The sequence below is a fragment of the Apodemus sylvaticus genome, chromosome 7 (assembly GCF_947179515.1).
Source record: "Apodemus sylvaticus chromosome 7, mApoSyl1.1, whole genome shotgun sequence".
Classification (NCBI taxonomy): Eukaryota; Metazoa; Chordata; class Mammalia; order Rodentia; family Muridae; genus Apodemus; species Apodemus sylvaticus.
This window is the reverse complement of record NC_067478.1, coordinates 66,586,865-66,608,207: the sequence shown is the minus strand read 5'-3', so window position 1 is coordinate 66,608,207 and position 21,343 is coordinate 66,586,865. Positions and strand designations below refer to the sequence as shown.

Here is a 21,343-nt window from a genome sequence, read left to right as displayed (position 1 = left end):
TGTCAACTTGACACATGCTGGAGTTATCACAAAGAAAGGAGCTTCATTTGATGAAATGCCTCCATGAGATCCAGCTGTAAGGCATTTTCTCAATTAGTGATCAAGGGGGAGGGCCCATTGTGGGTGGAGCCATTCCTGGGCTGGTATTCTTGGGTTCTATAAGAGAACAAACTGAGGAAGCCAGGAGAAGCAAGCCAGTAAGAAACATCCTTCCATGGCCTCTGCATCAGTTCCTGCTCCCTGACCGGCTTGAGTTCCAGTCCTGACTTCCTTTAGCGATGAACAGCAGTATGGAAGTGTAAGCTCAATAAACCCTTTCCTCCCCAACTTGCTTCTTGGTCATGATGTTTGTGCAGGAATAGAAACCCTAAGACACTATGTAACCAAGGTTAACTTTGAGCTTCTGATCTTCCTGCCTCCACTTCCTAAGTGCTACAATTACAAATTTGTGCTGCCACATCTGGTTTATGTAGTGCCTGCAATCAAATTCAGGGCTTTGTGCATTCTAGGTGAGCACCCTACCAACCAAGCTACATCCTTGGTGTGCCTCTCCCTCTTTTGAAACAGGGTCTTACTGTGTATCTCAGGCTGGGCTGGAACTCTTTTTTTTTTTTTTCTTTTGGTTTTTTTTTTTTTTTGGCTTTTCGAGACAGGGTTTCTCTGTGTGGTCCTGGCTGTCCTGGAACTCACTTTGTAGACCAGGCTGGCCTCAAACTCAGAAATCCGCCTGCCTCTGACTCCCAAGTTCTGGGATTACAGGCATGTGCCACCACGCCTGGTGGGCTGGAACTCTTGATAACCCTCCTGCTTTAGCCTCTAAGAATAGAATTATAGGTATGAGTCACTATATTTGTCCATAGCAAATACCTTTTGAATAGCTGTAAGAAGTAGTTCATTAAAAGAAAGAAAGAAAGAAAGGAAGGAAGGAAGGAAGGAAGGAAGGAAGGAAGGAAGGAAGGAAGAGAAAAGGACTATGGGTCGAGAGAGGTTGCTCAGTGGTTAGAGCACTGGTTGCCCTTGGAAAGAACCTAGGTTCAGTTCCCAGCACTCACATAGTGTCTTGCAACCAACTGTAACTCCAGCTCCAGGGAACCTGACACCACCTTCTGGCCACTTTTGGTACTGCACATGCATAATCAAACTTTTTTAAGTAAAAAATTGTAATATTTATATGTGTATATGTGTATACAAGTACCCAAGAGTGCCACGTTAAATTTGCAGAGGTCAGAGGACAATTAGAGACTGTTTCCTCCTCCAACAACTCAGGTTGTCAGGTTTGGTGGTGGATCCCTTTTTCTGCTGAGCCATCACCAGCCCCAGAACAGTAGTTCCGAATTGGGGATGATTCTGATACCCCCAGAGGCACTGAATACTATGTGGGGGCATTTTTGTCTGTCAAAACTAGGTGGAGGTTGCCATGACATCTGGTATGTTAAGGCAGGGACACTGCGAGTATTCAGTGTACAGGACAGCCCCACAGCAAAAGCACTGTTCCCAGGATGACAGCAGTGCCAGATGATCAGAAGGTGGCAGAGGTAGCTGTCACTTCAGAAAGACGGAGGAGTTGAGTGTGCAGCTGGCCAGAGACAATGAGGAGACAAACGTAGGCTCTCTCCGAGGCTAAATGACATGGCCATGTCTTGGCTTGATAACTTGAAAACATTTTATTTCAATTCTATCCTTGGGAGGCAGCATAAATAATCACAGAAGACCACAAAGGTCAATGGAAAGAAAGAAAATTCCAGAAGTGTGGAGGGGAGACAAGAGCTGACAGTCTGGCTGTGGTGCTGCAGGAGGAGAACTCGCTTCAGCACGCTGCAAGCTGGGAGCATCAGTGCTTGGAGAGGAGAGGCCCGGGGGCTGGGGAACCTCACCTCAGCTCGCTGGCCCCGACCCCGGCCCCGGGGCCTCTGCAGTTGGGAAGTTTTGCAGGGTAGCCATGGGAAGGGCGGGAAAGAAGTGTCTTATGTCTAGCGATCCCAGCCAATGACGGAGATCCCCACATCTCCTCTGCCCAGATGGCGGCGACTGTCCTGACACCAGTGCTTTTGAGCTCCACGTGTTAGGTGGGGAATGGAACGAGGGAGGGTGGAGGGGATAAAGCAAGCGTGTAGACGACCAAAGAGATGCAGCATCCCAGAGCTGCGTGCAGAGGGCCACGTCCCGGGTTTCCCTCACTGTAAAGTAGGGCAGATGCACGAGTCGGTGAGATCTATGTGTCAAAAAACTGGGTAAACTTTAAAGTGCTATGTGGGTGGAGTGGCTGTGGTCATCCTGCGTGTGTAAGGCTGAAAGTGGCTGAGAGAGCTGGGCGGGGAGTGGGAAGGGGGCGGGGAGTGGAGGGAGACCCAGGCAGAGCATCCCGGAAGCCATCTTGCTGTGCCTGCCCTTGGGCCAAGCTCTACCCTTTCTCTGCCTCAGCTTCCAGGAAGAGGCCTCACGTCAGATGGCGCCCCCTGAAGGGGGTGAGGGCAAGGAGTGCAGGCCAGGAGGGCCCAGGGGGCACTGAGTGTGAGCGCCTCCACCCGGCAGTATGGCATGTTGGCACTACTGGTGTTGGGCAGACAGTGTGGAAGCGGCTTCCAGGTCTCATTCTGTGGAAGCCCACAAAGGGATTGGCATCTCAACACAATGGGAAGGGAGGGCCCTGGCCGCCGGGTCCAGATACCAAGGGTACTTGGTCTGCGTCTGACCCTCTGAGTGACCCCTCGGTTCTGTCACTTGACAAGTGGGGACACTAATCCCTACCCTGCCTGCTTCACAAATTAAATGGAAAGGGGGTGTAAAAGAGCTTTGAAGAGAACCACAGGGGAGGCAAAGGGTCATTATGGCCTTGGAGAGCGTCCTCTTCATTCCCTGAAGACAAAGGGGGTGGGAGAGCGTTCAGAAAGAAAAGGGCTGGCTGCCAGGTGCTCACCACTGGGTGAGATGACCCGGGCTCCCTCGCTCGCTCGGCAGCAGGAGGCAGGAGGCAGGAGGTGGGCGGAGCGTCTCCCCTCCATCCAGCCCTCACTGTGCTTCAGAAATAATGCTGGGGCCAGAGCGACTGGCTTCTGTGTAGACAGGTTCTGGCAGCCCCTCTGCACGGGACAAATTCAAGTTCTAAATCAGGCTGTAATCCCACTCTTCCTGTCCCTCCGAGGAGACCTGCAGGGAGCCAAGGGGGAAGCCCGACTCTGGGGCTGCAAGGAAAAGCTCAGCCAGTCAGGGGTGGGCTTTCCAGGAGAGGCTGGGGGACTGGTGTTAGCATGAAGTCAGGAGGTCAAAGGTCAGCTTCCAGTTCTTGAGGTGGTAGGTAGGGTCTACCAGCTGGTCCCCAGCTTCAGTCCAGGCCCAGTATCTGGGCTCTACAGATAAGAGGCAGTTTAGGGACCAGTAGAAACAACGGAGAGATCGGCTTGGAAACCAGCCCGAGGCGGGGCTAGCATAGCCCGAGGCGGGGCTAACACAGCCCGAGGCGGGGCTAGCAGTTCTTGGGGTTGTTGCGCAGGTTTTTCATTTCGAGCTGGAGCTGACGGAGGCGGATGTCCTTCTGTGCCAGCTCCTCCTTCAGCCTCCGAATCTCATCCTGCTGCCTGAAGAACATCCTGAGGAGCTGGGGTAGAGCAAGGAGTGCAGGGAGAGAGTAGGTGAGGACTTTGGAGGACCAGGGTTCTCAGACACCCCACCCCACCCAGACCTGCCATGCCTGCTCAGCTTCCCCAGGCCTCCGACCACCCCGGGACAGCCAGCCTGCCGGAGCTCCCTGCTATGGGAGAATGCTAAAGTACTGTGGCCCGCCTCGGGCTAAGCTCGGGCTAGTAAGCCCCAGCTTACTTTAGCCATAGTAACTTACCACAGCAATAGAAAGTAAGTGTGGATCCACAGCCACTGTGTTGTGAGATTCCGGCATAAGTACATCTGATTATGTGTGTGCTCTTATAATTTAATTTAATATAAAATACATCAATGGGGACGGTGCATCACCATTTCTATAAAAAATGTAAGTAGAGAGTTGTTTTGCTAAAGGCAATGCTTAAACAACCAAGTATAGGTGATGTAACCATGGAGACTAGTTACAGTGGCCTTCCAACCATACACACCTGGCAAAAGTCCTGGTAGAGCACTCGCCTAGCATGTGAAAAGTGTCGGGTTTGCTACCTAGCACCGCATAAAACAGATGTGGTGTCACATGCCTGTAATCTCAGCAACCAAGGGAAGGAGGAGAAGTTCAAGATTATCCTCAGTTAAATAGTGAGTTTGAGGCCAGCCAGGGCTATTGGAAAGCCTGTCACAAAACTAAACAACACACACATATACATACACACACACACACACACATATACATATATATACACACACACACATACATGTACACACACATATGTATGCTCATGCGCATATATACACATGTATATACACAAATACACATATATATACACCCAGCAACAGTCAGACATTGTATATACATAATATATAGACACACACATACACGGACATGTATACATATATACATGCACACACATATATACACACATACATACACACAAATGTTATAAAGAATGAGTTTTCTACCTCATTGTACCTGTCTCAGAGGTGGATTGGGGGCTAGTGGTGGAGCACTTACTCAGCCTGTGTGAGGCCCTAGGTTCAATACCCAGCATGGCTAGAAAACAAACTAGTGAAATCAATGTAAAATGGGGACTCTGCTTTCAGACTGACATTTTTCTGTCTGGTTTCACCTCGAAGATGCTGAGCTACTTCTCAGCCTTTTGGCTAAGTCCAATGAAAAAAGAAAACAAAAGGACTGATGGAGGAATTGGAGTTTAGGAATAATTCATGTGAGCGAGACAGTCCCAGTAGACTCCAACCAGGGAGGCATGAGCAAAGGGAGTGGCCGGGCCCTGCATCCATCAGCGTCCTCAAATGGACTGGGTGCAGTGCTCAGGCCTGTAACCCAGCGCTGGCAGAGGCAGAGGATGGACAGTTCAAGGGTGGCCTACAGGGAGATCCAGTTTCAACTCTCTTCTCTGAAGTATTGAATGAATTCATACATTTTATGTTTCAAGAAAAAGTAAACAGTTTAAAGAATGGCTCATTTTTATGACTCCCTCCTTTCATTGACTTTCCCTGTTTTAAAATTAATTAATACTTATTATTTGCAGGGGGTGCTGAGATAGGGTCCCATTATATATAGCCCAGGCTAGCCTGGGATTTGATCTATTTCTGCTTAAACCTCTTGAGTGCTAGGATTACAGACAACCCAGGCTAGCTTTGAATTCATAGCCGAGCTACTGCCTCTGGCCCCCAGCTGCTGGTCTTACATGTTTGTACCATTGTGCACACTTCACAGCATGGCTCTTTGATGTATAATTCACAGACCATAGCAGTCCCACATTTTAAGTGTATAATTCTGTGCAGTTACAACCATATAACTTCTCTCCCTCCCCCCCTCCTTCTGTCTCCCCGTTTTGTTCTGTTATTTTATTTATTTATTTAATTTTTTTTTTTTTTGAGACAACCTTATTCTGTAGTCTAATCTGGACCTGGAACTCACTATGTAGCCCAGGCTAGCTTGGACTCATGGCAATCCTCCTGCCTCAGCTTCCTGAGTGCTGCTATTTCAGGCGCGCACCATCATGCCCAGCTTCTGCGGACGGTGGGCTCCGGCTCACCTGCACGGAGGATTGTGAATGCTTCCCCCAGGCCTGGGGAGCAGGATATCACTCCACTCAGTCCCCTCAGGCCCTTCCTCTCCACCCTCAGGGCAGAGGCAGAGTTCCAGTCCTCACCCTTGCTCAGCGGGCAGTCTCAGCAACCCATATTTCTACCTTTTTTTTTAATGTTTAAAAAATTGAAAAATGTTAAATATAAACAAAAATAGGAGAAACGGTCCAAGGAGCCCCCTAGTGCCCGCCATCAGCTCCGCTCCTGTTCCAAATCTGCCACTGCCTTCCGCCTGGGTTATTTTGAGAAGAATTCTGTTTATCACAAGATTTTATGCACTCTAGAAATCTGAACATCTTTCTACAGTGGCAAATAACCTCACACCGCTTTCTCTCCTATGTCAGGTCTCTAGCCCAGAACGGATTCTACCTCAAGGGTGCTAGGATTACCATATGCCCAGTTTATGTGGTCCTGGATATCGAATCCATGTCCTTGGCATGCTGGACAAGCATTCTACCAGCTGAGCCACACCCCAGCCCACATAAACACGTCTCATGTCTGTGCTCAAGTTGCCTGTCAAGTTCTCTTTTAAGGCGGATCCCTGAGGTGAAGTGCAGGGATTTTTACTGATGATAGTGATAGTCTACATTTGTGGACCAGCAGCCTAGTCTAAGATGTGCCCGTCATCCTCCCCACCGAACTGAACTGAACCTCACACGGCTTGTGCCAAACAAGCAGGGCGTGGCAGCACTGATGATGTATCCTCTCGGATCCTTACACAACCACCTTGGCTTCCATCTTGGACTCCTCTCTTGCTCTGGGGAAGCTGGCTGACATGGTGAAAGCTGGCATTTCCTGCAGTCCGACATGTGGCTAGGACAGTGAGGACTGAGGTCCTCTGCCTGACAGCCGCTATGAGAATCAATATCCAAGCAGCTCCTCCCTGAGCTAGGACCTGGGCTGTGACTGTGGCCCCAGCTGATATAGCTGCAGCCTATAAGTGACTTGAACCACAGGCACCCAGAAATGTCGTAGCCTAAGATAAGACTTTGTGAGGTGTTTTGCTTTGAGTATGGAATACCCTCGTCAGAGACTCATGTGTTTGAACACGTAGTCTCCAACTGGGGGTGCTGTCTGGAAAGGTTGGGGAACCCCTAGGAAGTAATGTAGGTCACTACGAGGTGAGACTGTAAGTTTTATAGCCCTGCTCCATTTCCTTTTCAGTCTCTGCTTCCTGATTGTGGAGGTAGTGGGATGAGATGCCTCTTCCTAGTGCTGCCATGATTTCCCTGCCAGAGTGGACTGTATCCCCTCCAACTGTAGCTCCCCCCCCAAACCCCCTCTGCCTCCTTCTTCAGGTATTTTAGCCACAACAATGAGAAAGGTAACTAATCCATGGGGTGAAGTTAATATGCTCTGGGCAGTGTGTTACCCAGCTGTGCAGGGCTAACACGGCCAGCCTCTCTGAGCACTTAGCATGGGCCTTGAGGACTGCTGGGTACTGTGCACCATCTCTGTAGTGTCGCAACAGCTGGACAAGTCAGGAAACTCAGTCCCAGCCAGGAAATGGCAGGGACTGAATTCATCCACAGATGGGCTTATACAGATATCAGTCTTGTAGCCGCATCAGGCTACGGGCCTGACACACGGTAGGTGCCCTACCTGTAAGTGCCAGCTGAGCTGAGCTGTGTTGGCATGCGGGCCTGGGGGCACAGCCTGAAAGTGGCTAGCTTCAGAGGCATGGACAGCTCTAGCTGTCTCAGCTTGAGTTCTCATTCTTTCTGGGAAGTACAGAGACGCCTTTTGTAAACAGCCAGCCTCTTCCACCGAGCAAGTAGGAAAGGAAGGCAAGGTAGATGAGATGAGGAGATCAGGCTGGATCCTCTTGGTGATTTACAATGCCCACGACACTCTGCAGTGGATTCATGAAGATGATGTTTGATCTCCGTGTCAGTGAATTTGAGGATTGGAGGGAGACAGATCTCTCTGACATCCCAACTTCCATGTTTGTTGAGATCAGAGGCAAAGGGAGCCAACTACATGTCACTTATAGAATGTGTCACTGACAGAAAAACGTCCCAGGATGGAGCTGGCTTCCAGCTCATAGTGGCAACATAAAGGCCTGGCTCATGCTGAGTTGTGGGGTACACCCCACAGCCTTACCTCATTCTCTGTCCTGGGAGGGACATTTTCTAATAAATCTATGCCGTTGACGACAACGCTCTTCTTTTCTCTGATGGGGGCCTTAAATACCACTTTTGAAGACTTCTTATAGCCTTCCTTCAGAGACATCAGCACGGGATCTGGGAAGGAAATGGAGACAGTGTCACCCAGCAGGCTGGGCTGCAGAGTGAGGTATCACGGGGCTGAGCTTGCTGGTTGTGTGGGAGGAGGGCACATCTGGACAGGGGATTGTGCAGAGGAAGCCGGCTGAGCTAGACAGTGGCAAAGCCTGCAGCCTCGTGGGCTCTTCTGTGGTGCCCGCCCGCAGAGGTACCTCGGTTGATGCCTCCCAGCCATTCGTCGGGGGTCAGCGCTGGCTCTGTGCCTGGTGTCATGGGGTAAATGTCCTCCTGGTAGGAATCTGACTGCACGGGGGTTGGAAGAAGAGAAAGGATAGCTGGGAACTGCTGAAAAGCCCTGGCACACTTCTGCAATTCCACCTCTAAGTCATCGTCCTCCCCGGACCACCCGTGGAGAACTGCCTCCTTCCATGCAAACCAGTCATCCCTACCTGAGAGTGTCCTCCACCCTCTACCTCAGGTGGAGCCTGAGTACTCCAGTCCCTGGCACCTCCTTCATCTGGGTTCGTCTGGATAGTAAGACTCAGTATGGGGCCCTCTGCAGACCAGCCCAGGTCCACTCACCCTCCGGGGCACAATCATGGAGATGGGTTCAATCAGGCCCTTGAGCGTCACCAGCTTGTAGAAGCGGAAGACCTCACAGGCAGACACATCCAGCCCGTGCTTGGGCATGACACCTATAGAGAGACGTGGGGCTTTGTGGGAATCTCTGTCCCTGTTCACGGTCTCATGTTCTCAGGCTGGCTGCAGTTTGGGTGCAAGGACCCATCCAGAGGACAGGGTGGCCATGGTGTCTTGAGTCAGCCTCTGACTAAAGACAGTCACTTTTTGCCAGGGGAGAGGGCAGGCAAGGTTAAGGTCATGTATCCCAGGCTGGCCTCAAACTCGAGATACAAAGTTAACAAGGCTGTAGGGCCTAGCACCTTCTGGGATGAATTGTCTTCCCTAGGCCTCTTTGTCTCAGTCTGCAGGGGACAGAAAGGACGGCAAAGCTATTCCTCACCTCAGAGGTTTCAACATAGTCCAAGAGACAGCTTCTGTTGTTGATCTAGAACCATCAGCCCTGCCTGGGCCTCCCTAGCCCATTGTCCTGAAGAGAAGAGGTACTCCAAGGTACTCCAAGGCAGGGCCACACGGTGCTAAGAGCTCATTCTGCACTTCCACAAACTGGGTTTGAACTGGGACTCTGTCCCCTTTCCACACAGGAGTTCCTGGGTGACTCACTAACTCTGAATTTTTGGTTCATGGGGCAGAAATGGCCCCGTGTGAAGTCACGGGAGAATGAAGCACATAGATGACTGAGGCCTGGCAACGTGCCAAGCACAGACAGAACATGCGTCTTTCTGGAGTGTGTGAGTAAGGGTTCTAGGCCTTTCCAACTTGGATGGAAACTGCTCTTCCAAAGAGAATTCTAGAATACACTCCCTTCCACTTATCTCTCCTCCCTCCTTCCCCGTTTTCTCTCCCTCTTTACTGAAACAGGGTCTTACCACATAGCCTCTGGTCTGCCCTCAAACTCACAGTCTCCTGTTCGGGTCTCTGGGTGCTGGGGTTCAAGGAAAATGGTGGAGCTCCTGCCTGCTCTGCTAGGCCTGGCCAGTACTCCAGTTGGGGCTATAATTCCTGCCTTCAGAGCCACTGAACCTCCTCCTCCAAGGTGAGCCCCACTGTGGAGTGGGTCTCTCCATCTACAGCTGAGGAAGAAGACAGAGCTTGTACCCTGCAGGCTGCTGTTGATCAGAGATGGCCAAGCTGGTGCCTCGAGTGACAGGCTGGGCACAGGGGAGCTGGCCTGCTGCTGGTGGCATGTGTGGGTCCCATTCCCCTCTGCCCACTGACTGTGGCTTTGGAGTCTGACTACTGTGTAAGCCCAAGCCAATACCATCTCCTGTTCTGCACAAAGCAGCCCTGCAGCAGCCTCCTGGTCCTTACCTAGGCCTTTCTGTGGGGCTGGGGAGCGGAACTCCATGAGGTAGCTCAGGTAGGGCTTCTCCGTGCTGATCTCATAGTACCGGATGTTCCCATCCCCCTGAAGGCAGCAGAGAGGCAGTGAGAATGGGGGCAGGATCCAGCAGACCTAGGCCCGGGGTGCTGTAGGAGAGAGCTGCCCCTGCGCCTCAGAGGTGGCCAGGAGACAAAAGAGACCTGTACTTCTAGGTCTTGGTAACTCTACTAGGGGTAGGGGTAGATATGGGATGGTATATACGTGATATGTGTGTATGCGTGCTCACAGTATGGTACATGGGATCTGTGTGATGTGTGCTCAGTGTGTGTGTATGTGTGTGTGTTCATATAGTGTGTATATGCTGTGATATATACAGTGTGATGTGTGGTATGTGTATGATACTGTATGGTATATATGGTATGGTATATGTAGGTGTGGTACATAACTTGTGTGCATTGTAGTATATATATTATAGTCTGTATAATGTTTAAGTCTGCAATGTGGTATGTGTGTATAGTCTGTGTGACATGTATGTGTGGTGTGTGGAATATGTGGGTGGTGTTTTATGTGGCATATATGGGTGGTATCGTGTGTGGTATGTGTGCAGTGTATTATATATGTATGGTCTCTGTGGTGTGTATGCATGGTGCAGTAAGTATGTGTGGTATGTATGTGGTATGTACATTCTATGTGCAGAGTGGTGTTTGGTGTGATGTGTGTGGTGTGGTGTGGTTTATCACACCCATACAGCCTTTCTGACGAGGCCATATTTGAAGACCTCCTGCCAGGTGCTTCTGCCTTTGGTGCTTGGCTACATGCCAGGCTTAGATCTTTACTGCTCCACTCTTGTGGATTTGTCCTGAAAGGAGTTCTCAGTCACTGACACTTCAGCGACAACGACAGAGACATAGCCGGGCTGGGCTGGCTCGTGGGAAGCCACAAAGATTAGGTTGGTTTTCTTAGGGATAAGGCATGAGTAATGTTCTAATGGGGACTGGAATCTCCCACTAACTGACAGTCTCTCCCCCACCCCTACCTTTCCAGCTAGGTAGAGCATGTGGGTGTCAGCATCATAGAATGGGAACAGGAGGCCTGAGAGTCCATCAATTTCTTCCTCGATCATTGGCATGGACAGATCCTCCTGTAGGGAGGAGGGAGGTGTGGGTCAGGCTGCATCTTGGAGGAGAGCCTGGCTCCTTCCCAAATCCCAGCACAGCCGCCAAAGCTACAGCCCCTTCAGCAGAGGCCTCAGGCACAGACTTTATTCTACTTTTGCCCTGTCTGGGACTCAGAGACCCAGGAGCTCAGATCTAGGCTGGCTGCCCTCCCTGCCCTCCTGCTGGCATCCCAGTGGCTGACCTGGTCCCAGAGGGCGATCTGTCTTGTGTTCCACCTGGAGACGCCTGTCGTGAGGAGTCGTTTCATGTTGCCCAGGAACACTACCCGGTTCACTCTGTGGTTTTTACAGTTTGCCTCCTGGAGGGGACAGAGATCATAGGTGAACCAGGGCCCTCAGTATGTGGATCTGTAGAGAGTTGAATGAAATGGTGGGACCCCAAAATCCATATCCCAGTTACAGGGTGCTGTGACTGCCTCCTGATTTAGATTTAAAAATACCTTTGCATATATAATTTGGCTACGAATCCTGAGATGGAGGGACTGCTATGACTTTCACAGGTAGGCTCTAAATACTGTCATCAGTGTCTTTGTAAGAGAGAGGTGAGGTCAGGCAGGGACAGGGAACTGGAGTGGGACAGCCACAGGCCAGCATGCCAGCAGCCCCCCAGAAGCTGGAAAAAGCAAGAGGCAGGAGTTCCAGGCCAGCATAGACTACACAGAACTCCACAGTGAGACCCTGTTTCAAGAAAATAAAACAAGGGTTGGAGAGATGGCTCCATCGATAACGTGCTTGCTATACAAGCAGAGGTCTTGAGTTCAATCTTCGAAAAACCATATATATATTTAAAGAGGCTCAGCTGGTAAAGGCACTTGCCTTAGAGCTGAAACCCTGAGTCAGATCCAGGAACCTATATGGTAGAAGAAGAAAACTAATGCCTTTGAGTTCTCCCCTGATATCTTCCCCGTGTAAGCTCCCCCCCCAACACATGTAAAATTAATAAATGTAGAATATTTTCAAAAAGTAAAAATCTAGGTGGTGGCCTTTGTAATCCAAGCCCTGGCAGATGGAAACAAGAGGTTCCCCAGGCTTGCTGGCCAGTGGCCTAGCTGCATCAGTGAGGGTGGATTCAGCGAGAGACCCTGCCTCAAAAAAATGATGTGGAGAGCAACTGAAGAAGACAGCTGCCATCAGCCTCTCCATTCATGTGCATGTGTACATGTAAATGCATGTGTGTGCATCGTGTGCACACACACAAACAAGAACTGAGTCTCCCTAAAATCTCTGCAGGGAGAGCAGCCTGCAGACACAGCCACTCGGGACACCTGGATTCCTCTATGGAAAGAGCAAGCCTCTGTTGCTTAGAGCTGCTTAGCTCCAGGTTACTTGTTACAGTAGCTGCAGGCTGCTAACACAGTTGTCTTCCAGCACAGAGCCCTGGGATTCAGAAGCAAGGGCCTTGCATTATCCAGAACAGTGGAAACAGGGAAGGGCCAGGTTACCTTTCACTAATTCCTCAGGGGCCTGCATTGAGTACCACCACAGAGGCGGTTCTTTTAACCCACGAAACATGTCCTGGAAAGACGCCCCAACCCCGGTTTCCTGCCTCAATCTTCAAGTGCTGGGATTCCAGGCATGAGCCACCCCCACAGTTTCAGGCAGTCCTGGGGACCAAGCCCAGGGCTCTGTGTGTGCTAGGTAAGCTCCCTCCCTATCAACTGCTTCCTTTTAATTACGTCATCCTCTGTCCCCTGTCCTGCCCATCTGCATTTTCCATCCTCCAGAGCCTTATGGTTGCTATGTAGTAAGAACTCAGGAAACAATCATTGGTTATTCCCAAATAGTTCAATCCCTTCAATATGAATCTTGGGGAGGGAGTAACCTCTCACCAGCCACATGGAACCATCTGTGGTCCTGGAATCTGTGCCATTTGCCAGAGGCACATCCTGTGCAGGTGGCTGGGCAGTGAGTCCAAGGTCCCCTCCCTAGGACCCATGATGGGTCCTGGGTAACCCCAGGGACTCAGGGACTGAAGGTTTGTTGCAGCAGGTAGAAGAATCCCCCTTTGAGGAGCTGTCACTGTGGCAGTAAAGAGCCCTCCACCCCTCTGGTCCCTTCCTGCCCGTAATAAATCAGAGTTCCTACAGGCTGAGAACGGTCCAGAGCCGATAGGATGGACCGGCGGTGTGGGTGAGATGCAGGAGCAGGCCCCATTCCTCCACAGACCTAGCACCTCTTCCCCCTCAACACAGTGTAGGGCTCCACCTGCAGAACACGCCCAGAGCGGGGTTCAATCACGCGAAGCTTCTTGTCCTTGCACGTGGTGGTGAGCAGGCTGCCGTCCGTGTTGAAGGACATGCAGAGGATGACGTCGGTGTGGCAGTCAATCATTTTCACTGGCTCGCCTATGTCCAGGTTCCAGATGAGGATCTGTGGAGGCAGATGTGCAGGGGGTAAAGTCAGCGGCTGCCTGCCGTGGTCCTGGGTGCCTGTCCTCCATCCACACCAACAGCCGTGGGAGGAGCTGTCTGCACAAGACCTGGGCTACGCTGGGCCACAGGCGGCCACAGAAAGGCAGAGATATCTCAGTTACACACTGACTGGCACCTAGACAGGAGTTAAAATCACCTAGAAGACAGTGGTCTGGAAGTATCTGTGGGGGAGTGTCTAGACTGGGTTCACTGAGGTGGGAAGACCCACCCTAAATGTGGGTGGCACTTCTCCAGCCACAGCTAAGCACTGGGATTCATCTCTCTGCTTCCTGACTGCGGTGGATGCAGTGTGACCCGCTGCCTCATGAGCCAGCCATCTTGGCAGACTATACCCTCCAGCTATGAGCCAAGATGACCCTTCCTTAAGTTGCTTCTTGTTGGGTATTTGGTCACAACAGCTCAAAAAGTAACCAACACACCCATCCATTGAGGGCCTCCAACAGGTCCCAGGCTTGACTTGTTTTCTTCAAGAAATAAGGAGAGACATCCCTGACTGGTCCCAGATAGCTGGCATGACAGGGTTTGGGGCTGCATTTCCCCTGTAGCCCTGCACCACAGGTTGCTCATTTTTCCTACTAGGAAGGCATGATCATCTCTTGGTTAGGAAGTTACCAGGCAAAGGTTATGGGCATTGTGGTCTGCTAGTCCACTAAACTCCAGAGAGGACAGGAAAGATGTCTTAAGCCCCCAAGTCTCCCAGGGAAAAAATGTGTACAGGAGATGGTCGGTCTTACGTAGAGAGTAAATGAATGACAGAATGGCTGACTGACCCAATGGGCGGGTGTCAGTCAACATGCTTAGACTGATCCCTGCTCCCCTCTCCCTCATCACCGGCCACTGAGCCAGCTCTAAGCAGACTGCCCACACCTGGGCCACACCTTGTAGTCATAGCCAGCGCTGAACAGAATGTTGTTGGTCGTGGGGTGCCATTCAACCAGCCCCACGCGGCGGCTGTGTCCGTGGAGCTGCAGGAGGGCCTCGGTCATGTTCCGCTTCAGTCCACCGTCAGGGATCTCCCAGATCCGCACCTGCAGAGAGGACAGTCTTGGCTTGAGTTGGACAGACAGGGGCAGGGAGTGCCCCAGACCTGGAGGAGGAGCTAGTGGCAGAAAGCACCCCTCTTTTGGCCGCAGGTGTCCTCTGCCATATGACCCCAGACAATGATCATTGTCTTCATTTTTTTTTTTAAATTGTGTTTGTTTGTTTTTGAACAGGATCAAATGTAGCTCAAGATGACCTGAAACTTCTTGTTTGTTTGCTTGTTTGTTTGTTTTCCAGACAGGGTCTCTCTGTGTAGCCCTGGCTGTCCTGGAACTCACTCTGTAGACCAGGTTGGCCTTGAACTCAGAAATCCACCTGCCTCTGCCTCCCAAGTGCTGGGATTACAGGCGTGCGCCACCACTGTCTGGCGACCTGAAACTTCTGATCTTGCCTTCAACTCTGGAGTGTTTAGAGCCCAGGAATGTGCCACCAGGACTTGTTTTGAGCACACCTGTTTTTATAGGACGCTGGGGATTGAACTCAGGATGTCGCGCATGCCAGACAAATACTCTATCCGCGGAGCCTCTCCCTGTCCCCCAGCATGCTGTTCTCCCGCCAGGCTCAGTCAGTCACAGCAGCTGTCAGCAAGTACCAAATTAAAAATCTGCCTTCATCTTCCCCAGTAACTCGCTAAGAGAATCTGCTTCTCCTTCTTCTGCCCTAGCTCCTCTGTGTCCTCCATGGTGGCTCTCCTACTCTGTCCCTGACCCTGGATGGACGTCTGGGCAGAGGGAAGCTCTGGTCTATGCTAAGAGATAACCCGGGCTCAAGGGCAGAGCATCAGTCTAGAGGTCAGGCTTGGGGGAGAGCCCAAGCAGAGCCTGGAGGGCGGAGCTGCTGTTTGCAGTCTTGTGCAAGCCAAGAAGCATAAAGGATGGTCTGTGGAGGCAAGGATGGTCTGTGGAGGCAAGGATGGTCTGTGGAGGGAAGGGTGGTCTGTGGAGGGAAGGGTGGTCTGTGGAGGGAAGGGTGGTCTGTGGAGGGAAGGGTGGTCTATGGAGGGAAGGATGGTCTGTGGAGGGAAGGGTGGCCTGTGGAGGGAAGGGTGGCCCGTGGAGGGAAGGGTGGTCTGTGGAGGGAAGGATGGTCTGTGGAGGGAAGGATGGTCTGTGGAGGGAAGGATGGTCTGTGGAGGGAAGGATGGTCTGTGGAGGGAAAGATGGTCTGTGGAGGGAAGGATGGTCTGTGGAGGGAAAGATGGTCTGTGGAGGGAAGGATGGGCCCCAAACGGTCTGGGTGGGGAGCTCCAGAGACGAGCACATGACTCCAGAGAGAGGCACGGAGCCCCAGGTAGATCGTGGTTTCTGGTATTCATCCCATTGGGCTTCAGGAGTTCCATCCAGGCGTGCGTTTCAATTGTTGCCATGTCGTCTTTGTGTGTGCAAGGTGGTGTGTTTATGTGTCGTGGGGGAGGTTGTCCCTGCTCTTGCCTGCCTGGCCTATTGGGTTGCACAATGAGGCAGCGGTGATAATGGCTTATCAGTGGTGAGGGTCTGTATATAGCTGCAGAATTATGATGAGAAGTGGGACCCCCGTGTGTGTGTGTGTGTGTGTGTGTGTGTGTGTGTGTGTGTGCGCGCGCGTGCATGCGTGTGTGCGTGCGTGTGCATGCTCGCTCTCACTTGAGTGCAGTGCTCGAGGAGGTCAGATATGGCACTGGAGCTGGACTTACAGCAATTGACGTGGGTGCTAGGAACCAAACTTGGATCCTCTGGAAGAGAAGTAAACACACTTAACTAACCCCTGAGCCTTTTCTCTAGGCAGTTAGCTATGATCTGCTGGGCAGTTTGAATGAGAATGTCCCCCGTAGGCTCTGTATTTGAACACTTTATCCTCAGTTGGCTGTTTGGGGGAAGTTTAGAAGGTGTGACAGTGTGACCTTGTTGGAGGAAGTAAGCCATTGGAGGTGGGCTTTAGGTCTCTCTCTCGCTCCCTCCCTTCCTCTCCCTTCCTCCCTTCCTCTCCCTCTCCCTCTCTCCCTCTGTTTATCTCCCTCCCTCCCTCTCCTTCCCTCCCTCTCTCCCTTTCCTTCTCCCTCGCTCCCTCTCCCTCCCTCTCCCTCCCTCCCTCTCCCTACCTTCTTCCTTCTCTCTCTCTCTCTCTCTCTCTCTTTCCCTCTCTCCCCGCCCCCCTCCTTCTTTTTTGAGACAGAGTTTCACTGTATAGCCCTGGCTTTCCTGGAACCTGCTCTGTAGACCAAGCTAGCCTTGAACTCAGAGATCTGCCTGCCTCTGCCTACCAAGTGCTGGGATTACAGGTGTGTAATGTAACACCACCACCCAGCCAGGGCTTGAGGTGTTTTAAGATTCTCATTTTCCAGTTGAGCCCCTGCTTCATGCTTATGGTAAAGGACATAAACCCTCATCTTCCACTGCTGCTGACATGTCTCCCTGCCATGATGGACTCTTAATCTCTGGAACCATAAGCTCAAATAAACTCTTCTATAAGTTGCCTTGGTCATAGTGCTTTCTCACAGTTGCTCAAGAGAAGTAACTATGTAACTAGTATACCTAGAAAGGCATGGGATACTCCTTATGACATCATCTAGACAGAAAACAACAGACTAACAACAATGGAACAATTAAATATGTGATGTCAATCTGTCACTGTCACCATTTGGCTAGACCATTAATCACAAAGATTATCTGAAAGCAAGCAAGCAGGGCTGAAGTTGGGGTGCTTGAAGGGAACTCTTTTGCCAAGTTTCCTGACCAATTGGGTGCATCTTCCTCAGACTATGGAAATAAGAAGGGAGCTGTTCCATGGAGAACTTGAAACCACCATTCTCAGTTTCAGGGAATCAGCCCACTTGAGAACAAGGTTCCTCACTGGGAGACCCTGGTGGCTCTCACCACAACCCACCACCTGCTAGTGTGCAAGAGTGACATGAAGAGGGGCCTGGTGTGACCCTCTGCCTTCTAACAGTGCAAGGACTGTGGAGTGAGGACGAGTTTAGAAATAGTGGGGATAGTGGAGTGGGGTGATGACCAGGAAGACACACATTCTTTCTTTCTTTCTTTCTTTCTTTCTTTCTATTTATTTATTTTTTGGTTTTTTTTGGATTTGTTTTTTTTTTTTTCCCGAGACAGGGTTTCTCTGTATAGCCCTGGCTGTCCTGGAACTTACTCTGTAGACCAGGCTGGCCTTGAACTCAGAAATCTGCCTTCCTCTGCCTCCCAAAGTACTGGGAAGACACACATTTTGTTCATCCTCAATTGAGAAGACTAATGCTTAGATTAGATATGCGTACAACACATACACACATATACTCACACACACACACACATACACACATATACACACATACATACATACACACATACACCCACCATACACACACACATATACACACATATACACACCATACACACACTTTCTTCTTTTGTTCCAAAAAGCTACTATTATGCATATTTTACAGCTTATTTATTTTCATGTGACTGTAGACAGTATCTTTGCATATTGCTATGTATAGATATACCATATATATGCACATACACATATAAGAATATATAAGATACATGTATAAACATATATAAGACCCGGGCGGTGGTGGCACATGCCTGTAATCCCAGCACTCTGGGAGGAAGAAGCAGGCGTATTTCTGAGTTTGAGGCCAGCCTGGCCTACAGAGTGAGTTCCAGGACAGCTACACAGAGCTACACAGAGAAACCCTGTCTCAAAAAAAAACAAATCCAAAAGACCAAAACAAACAAAAAGCATATATAAGAAATAAATTATATATACATTTATGCTTGTGTGTAATATAAATGCATATGCATATACATATTCTTGTGTGTGCATGCATGTGTATGCATGTATGTATGTGTGTGTGTGTGCGCATATGTATTGAGGCCAAACCCACTCACTAGCTGAGTGACACTGGAAGAGGCATTAACCCCTCTGAGGTTCTGGCTCTTGGTGTAGAAAGTAAAGGGATCTGTGGGCCTTGCAGAGGCTTGTGGCTTAAGTCCAGAGTCATGAGCTGGGTCCAGAGTCATGTGAGCAGATTTGTTAGAGTGGCTTGTGCCTCGGGGAACACAAGGGAGGTGGGACTGCAGCTCCAGCCTCCAGGATGGATTTAAGCTTCTGAGAAACGGGTGTGTGTGTGTGTGTGCGCGTGCAGGGTTTGGGGAGCCAGGGAAAATCAATACCCCAAAGAGAGGTGTCTCTTATTTGATACCTGGAAGTTCCCCTCCTGGGCCCAGCTTTCTCATCTACACACTGAGCCAAGTTAGTTGATCTCCCAGACTTCTCTGACATTGCTGAGAGGGAAGAAACCACTAGGCTGGACCTACAGCAAAAAGTTGGCACCAGATAATTAAAAGAAGAAGAAGAAGAAGAAGAAGAAGAAGAAGAAGAAGAAGAAGAAGAAGAAGAAGAAGAAGAAGAAGAAGAAGCAGCAGCAGCTCTGGAGAGTAGCTGCAGTTCATGGTGGGCTTAAAACACCCAGAAGGAACCGCCTGTCTCTTAGAATGCATGGCATTTTCTGGAAACAAAGTGTATCTGGGATGTAGGAGGAACACTGTGGCTCTGCCCAGGGAGTGTGCTGCGAGCCTACTGCAGTGACACAGGAAACCGAGAGTCTGCCAAACAGGATCTGGGGAAGGAAGGGGTGGAGAGACGTGTGGAGGGTTCTCCTCCAGCAAGCCAGCTGTGCTAGAGAGTGCCCTTCCAGCCCGGAGCCAGGGTCTTGCCACACTCGGGCACATTTAATCAATTAGATAAGTGGGGGTGGGGGGCAGGGCTCGTCTGGGCTTCCAGGAGCTCAGAGTCTCCTGAGAGACAGCAGACATACGCAGACAAGTGAGGGCAAGCTCAGCGCATGAAGGAAAGGAGATGGAGCCTCCAAACCGTGTGTGCGAGAGCGGGGCCAGGGCAGCCAGCCAGCAAAGCTTGACCTTGAGCTCATGCAAGCTCCCTGCAAACGCAGGCTCTGACCTGTCACTGTGAGTCTGTGGCCAAGGCTCTTAGAATTTCTGAACATGTTTTCTCAGCTGAGGGGTGACCCTAACCGTGCCACACAATTGCCATGAAGACTAAAGAAAATGAAACATGTTCCATGTTCCCTCCCAGGAAGATGACTGTTGTCCAGTTTTATGTCAGCCTGACGCAGCTAGACTCATTTTGAAAGAGAGACTCATAATTGAGAAGATGCTTCCACCAGATTGACCCATGTTGCTTTTTTTTTTTTTTTTTGATTGATGATCAATCAATGTTGGGAGAACATAGCCCACTGTAGGTGGTACCACTCCTGGGCTGGTGGTCCTGGGTGCTATAAGAAAGCAGGCTGAGCAAGCCATGGGGAGCAAGCCAGTGAGCAGCACTCCTCCATGGCCTCTGCATCAGCTCCTGCCTCCAGGTCCCTGCCCTATTTGAGTTCCTGTCCTGACAGTCTTGGACGATGAATTGTGATATGGAAATGTGATAGAAATAAATCCTTTCTTCTCCAAGTTTCTTTTGGTAATGATGTTTCATCACATCAATAGAAAACTTAACTAAGGGGCTGGAGAAATGGCTCAGCAGTTAAGAACGCTGACTGTTCTTCCAGAGGTCCTGAGTTCAATTCCCAGCAGCCACATGGTGGCTCACAACCCTCTGTAATGGGATTTGATGCCCTCCCTCTTCTGGTGTGTCTGAAGACATCAATGGTGTACTCACATGTATAAAATAAATAAATAAATCATAAAAAAATCCTAACTAAAACAATGACCACGGATTTGCAATACCTACTTGAATAATGCTTATGTAAAATTAAGGATTACAGACAACTTTTCTATAGGTCAAACTTTAGATGTGACTCTTTTTTCTTTTAAAAAATAATTATATTGGGGTGGGGGAGAGGCTGAGCAGAGGGGAGAAAGGGGAAACTACAGTCGGGATATAATATATGAGAGAATAAAAATAATTATTAAAATTATATTTCAGTTTTTATCCATATATATATGTACATATGCATGTATGTATGTGTGTATTATTGACTCTGTGTATATGTATGTGTCTGTGCATACAGATGTTTACAGAGGTCAGAAGAAGGCACTGGATGCCCTGGAGCTATGTTACAGTTGATTGTGAGCCACGTGACATGGCTCAGGATAAAGAGCAGCAATTGTCCTCAGCCACTGAACCTCTCTCTGGCCCCTCCTTTCTTTCATTATATATATATATATAAAATTTTTTTTCCAAATAGGGTTTCTCATGGCCCAGGCTGCCCTTAAACTCACTATGTACCTGAGGATGACTTTGAACTCTGTTTTTCTTTTCCTCCTCAAATGCTGGGGTTATGGGGCTGGAGAGATGGCTCAGGGAGATGGCTCAGAGGTTCAGAGCACTCTGCTTTTCCAGAGGTCCTGAGTTCAAATCCCACAACCATCTGTAATGAGATCTGATTCCCTCTTCCAGGGTGTCTGAAGACAGCTACAGTGTATTTATATATAATAACAAATAAATCTTTAAAAAATGCTGGGGTTATATATAGTATGCTCTGCTATGTGCACTTCTTAATTTTATTATCAAAACTAAGACTCGATGCCCTCAGCAGCCTGCACCTGCAGGGTCAGGGTCATGGTAGCTCTGTCTTTGGCTTCTGCATCTTTGGTCCTTGTACCAGCTAGGTCTTCAGGGAAGCAATACACACAGCCATGGCCTCCCGTGGTGACAGCGTCTCTTCTGGCTCTCTCTGGAAAGGCTGCCTGAAGCTGTTTCACAGTAGGAGTACTTGATTTTGTTTTTGGTTTTTTTTTTTTTTTATTTTTGGTTTTTTTTCCGAGACAGGGTTTCTCTGTATAGCCCTGGCTGTCCT

General features: G+C 49.9%; 1 protein-coding gene across 1 annotated transcript in view; it reads right to left on the bottom strand.

Moving 5' to 3' along the window:
* Nucleotides 1–1,640: 1,640 nt before the first annotated feature.
* The window catches only part of Coro2b (coronin 2B), a 107,108-nt gene continuing 87,405 nt past the window's right edge, over nucleotides 1,641–21,343 (bottom strand). Inside the window, exons 4-12 of the mRNA XM_052188096.1 lie at nucleotides 14,382–14,531; nucleotides 13,277–13,441; nucleotides 11,254–11,370; nucleotides 10,931–11,035; nucleotides 9,882–9,978; nucleotides 8,514–8,626; nucleotides 8,144–8,234; nucleotides 7,810–7,949; nucleotides 1,641–3,595 (exon numbers count right to left, since the gene is read on the bottom strand). Of these exons, the coding sequence (XP_052044056.1) occupies nucleotides 3,464–3,595; nucleotides 7,810–7,949; nucleotides 8,144–8,234; nucleotides 8,514–8,626; nucleotides 9,882–9,978; nucleotides 10,931–11,035; nucleotides 11,254–11,370; nucleotides 13,277–13,441; nucleotides 14,382–14,531 (1,110 nt within the window). The 3' untranslated portion in view covers nucleotides 1,641–3,463. The remainder of the gene's footprint in view (nucleotides 3,596–7,809; nucleotides 7,950–8,143; nucleotides 8,235–8,513; nucleotides 8,627–9,881; nucleotides 9,979–10,930; nucleotides 11,036–11,253; nucleotides 11,371–13,276; nucleotides 13,442–14,381; nucleotides 14,532–21,343) is intronic.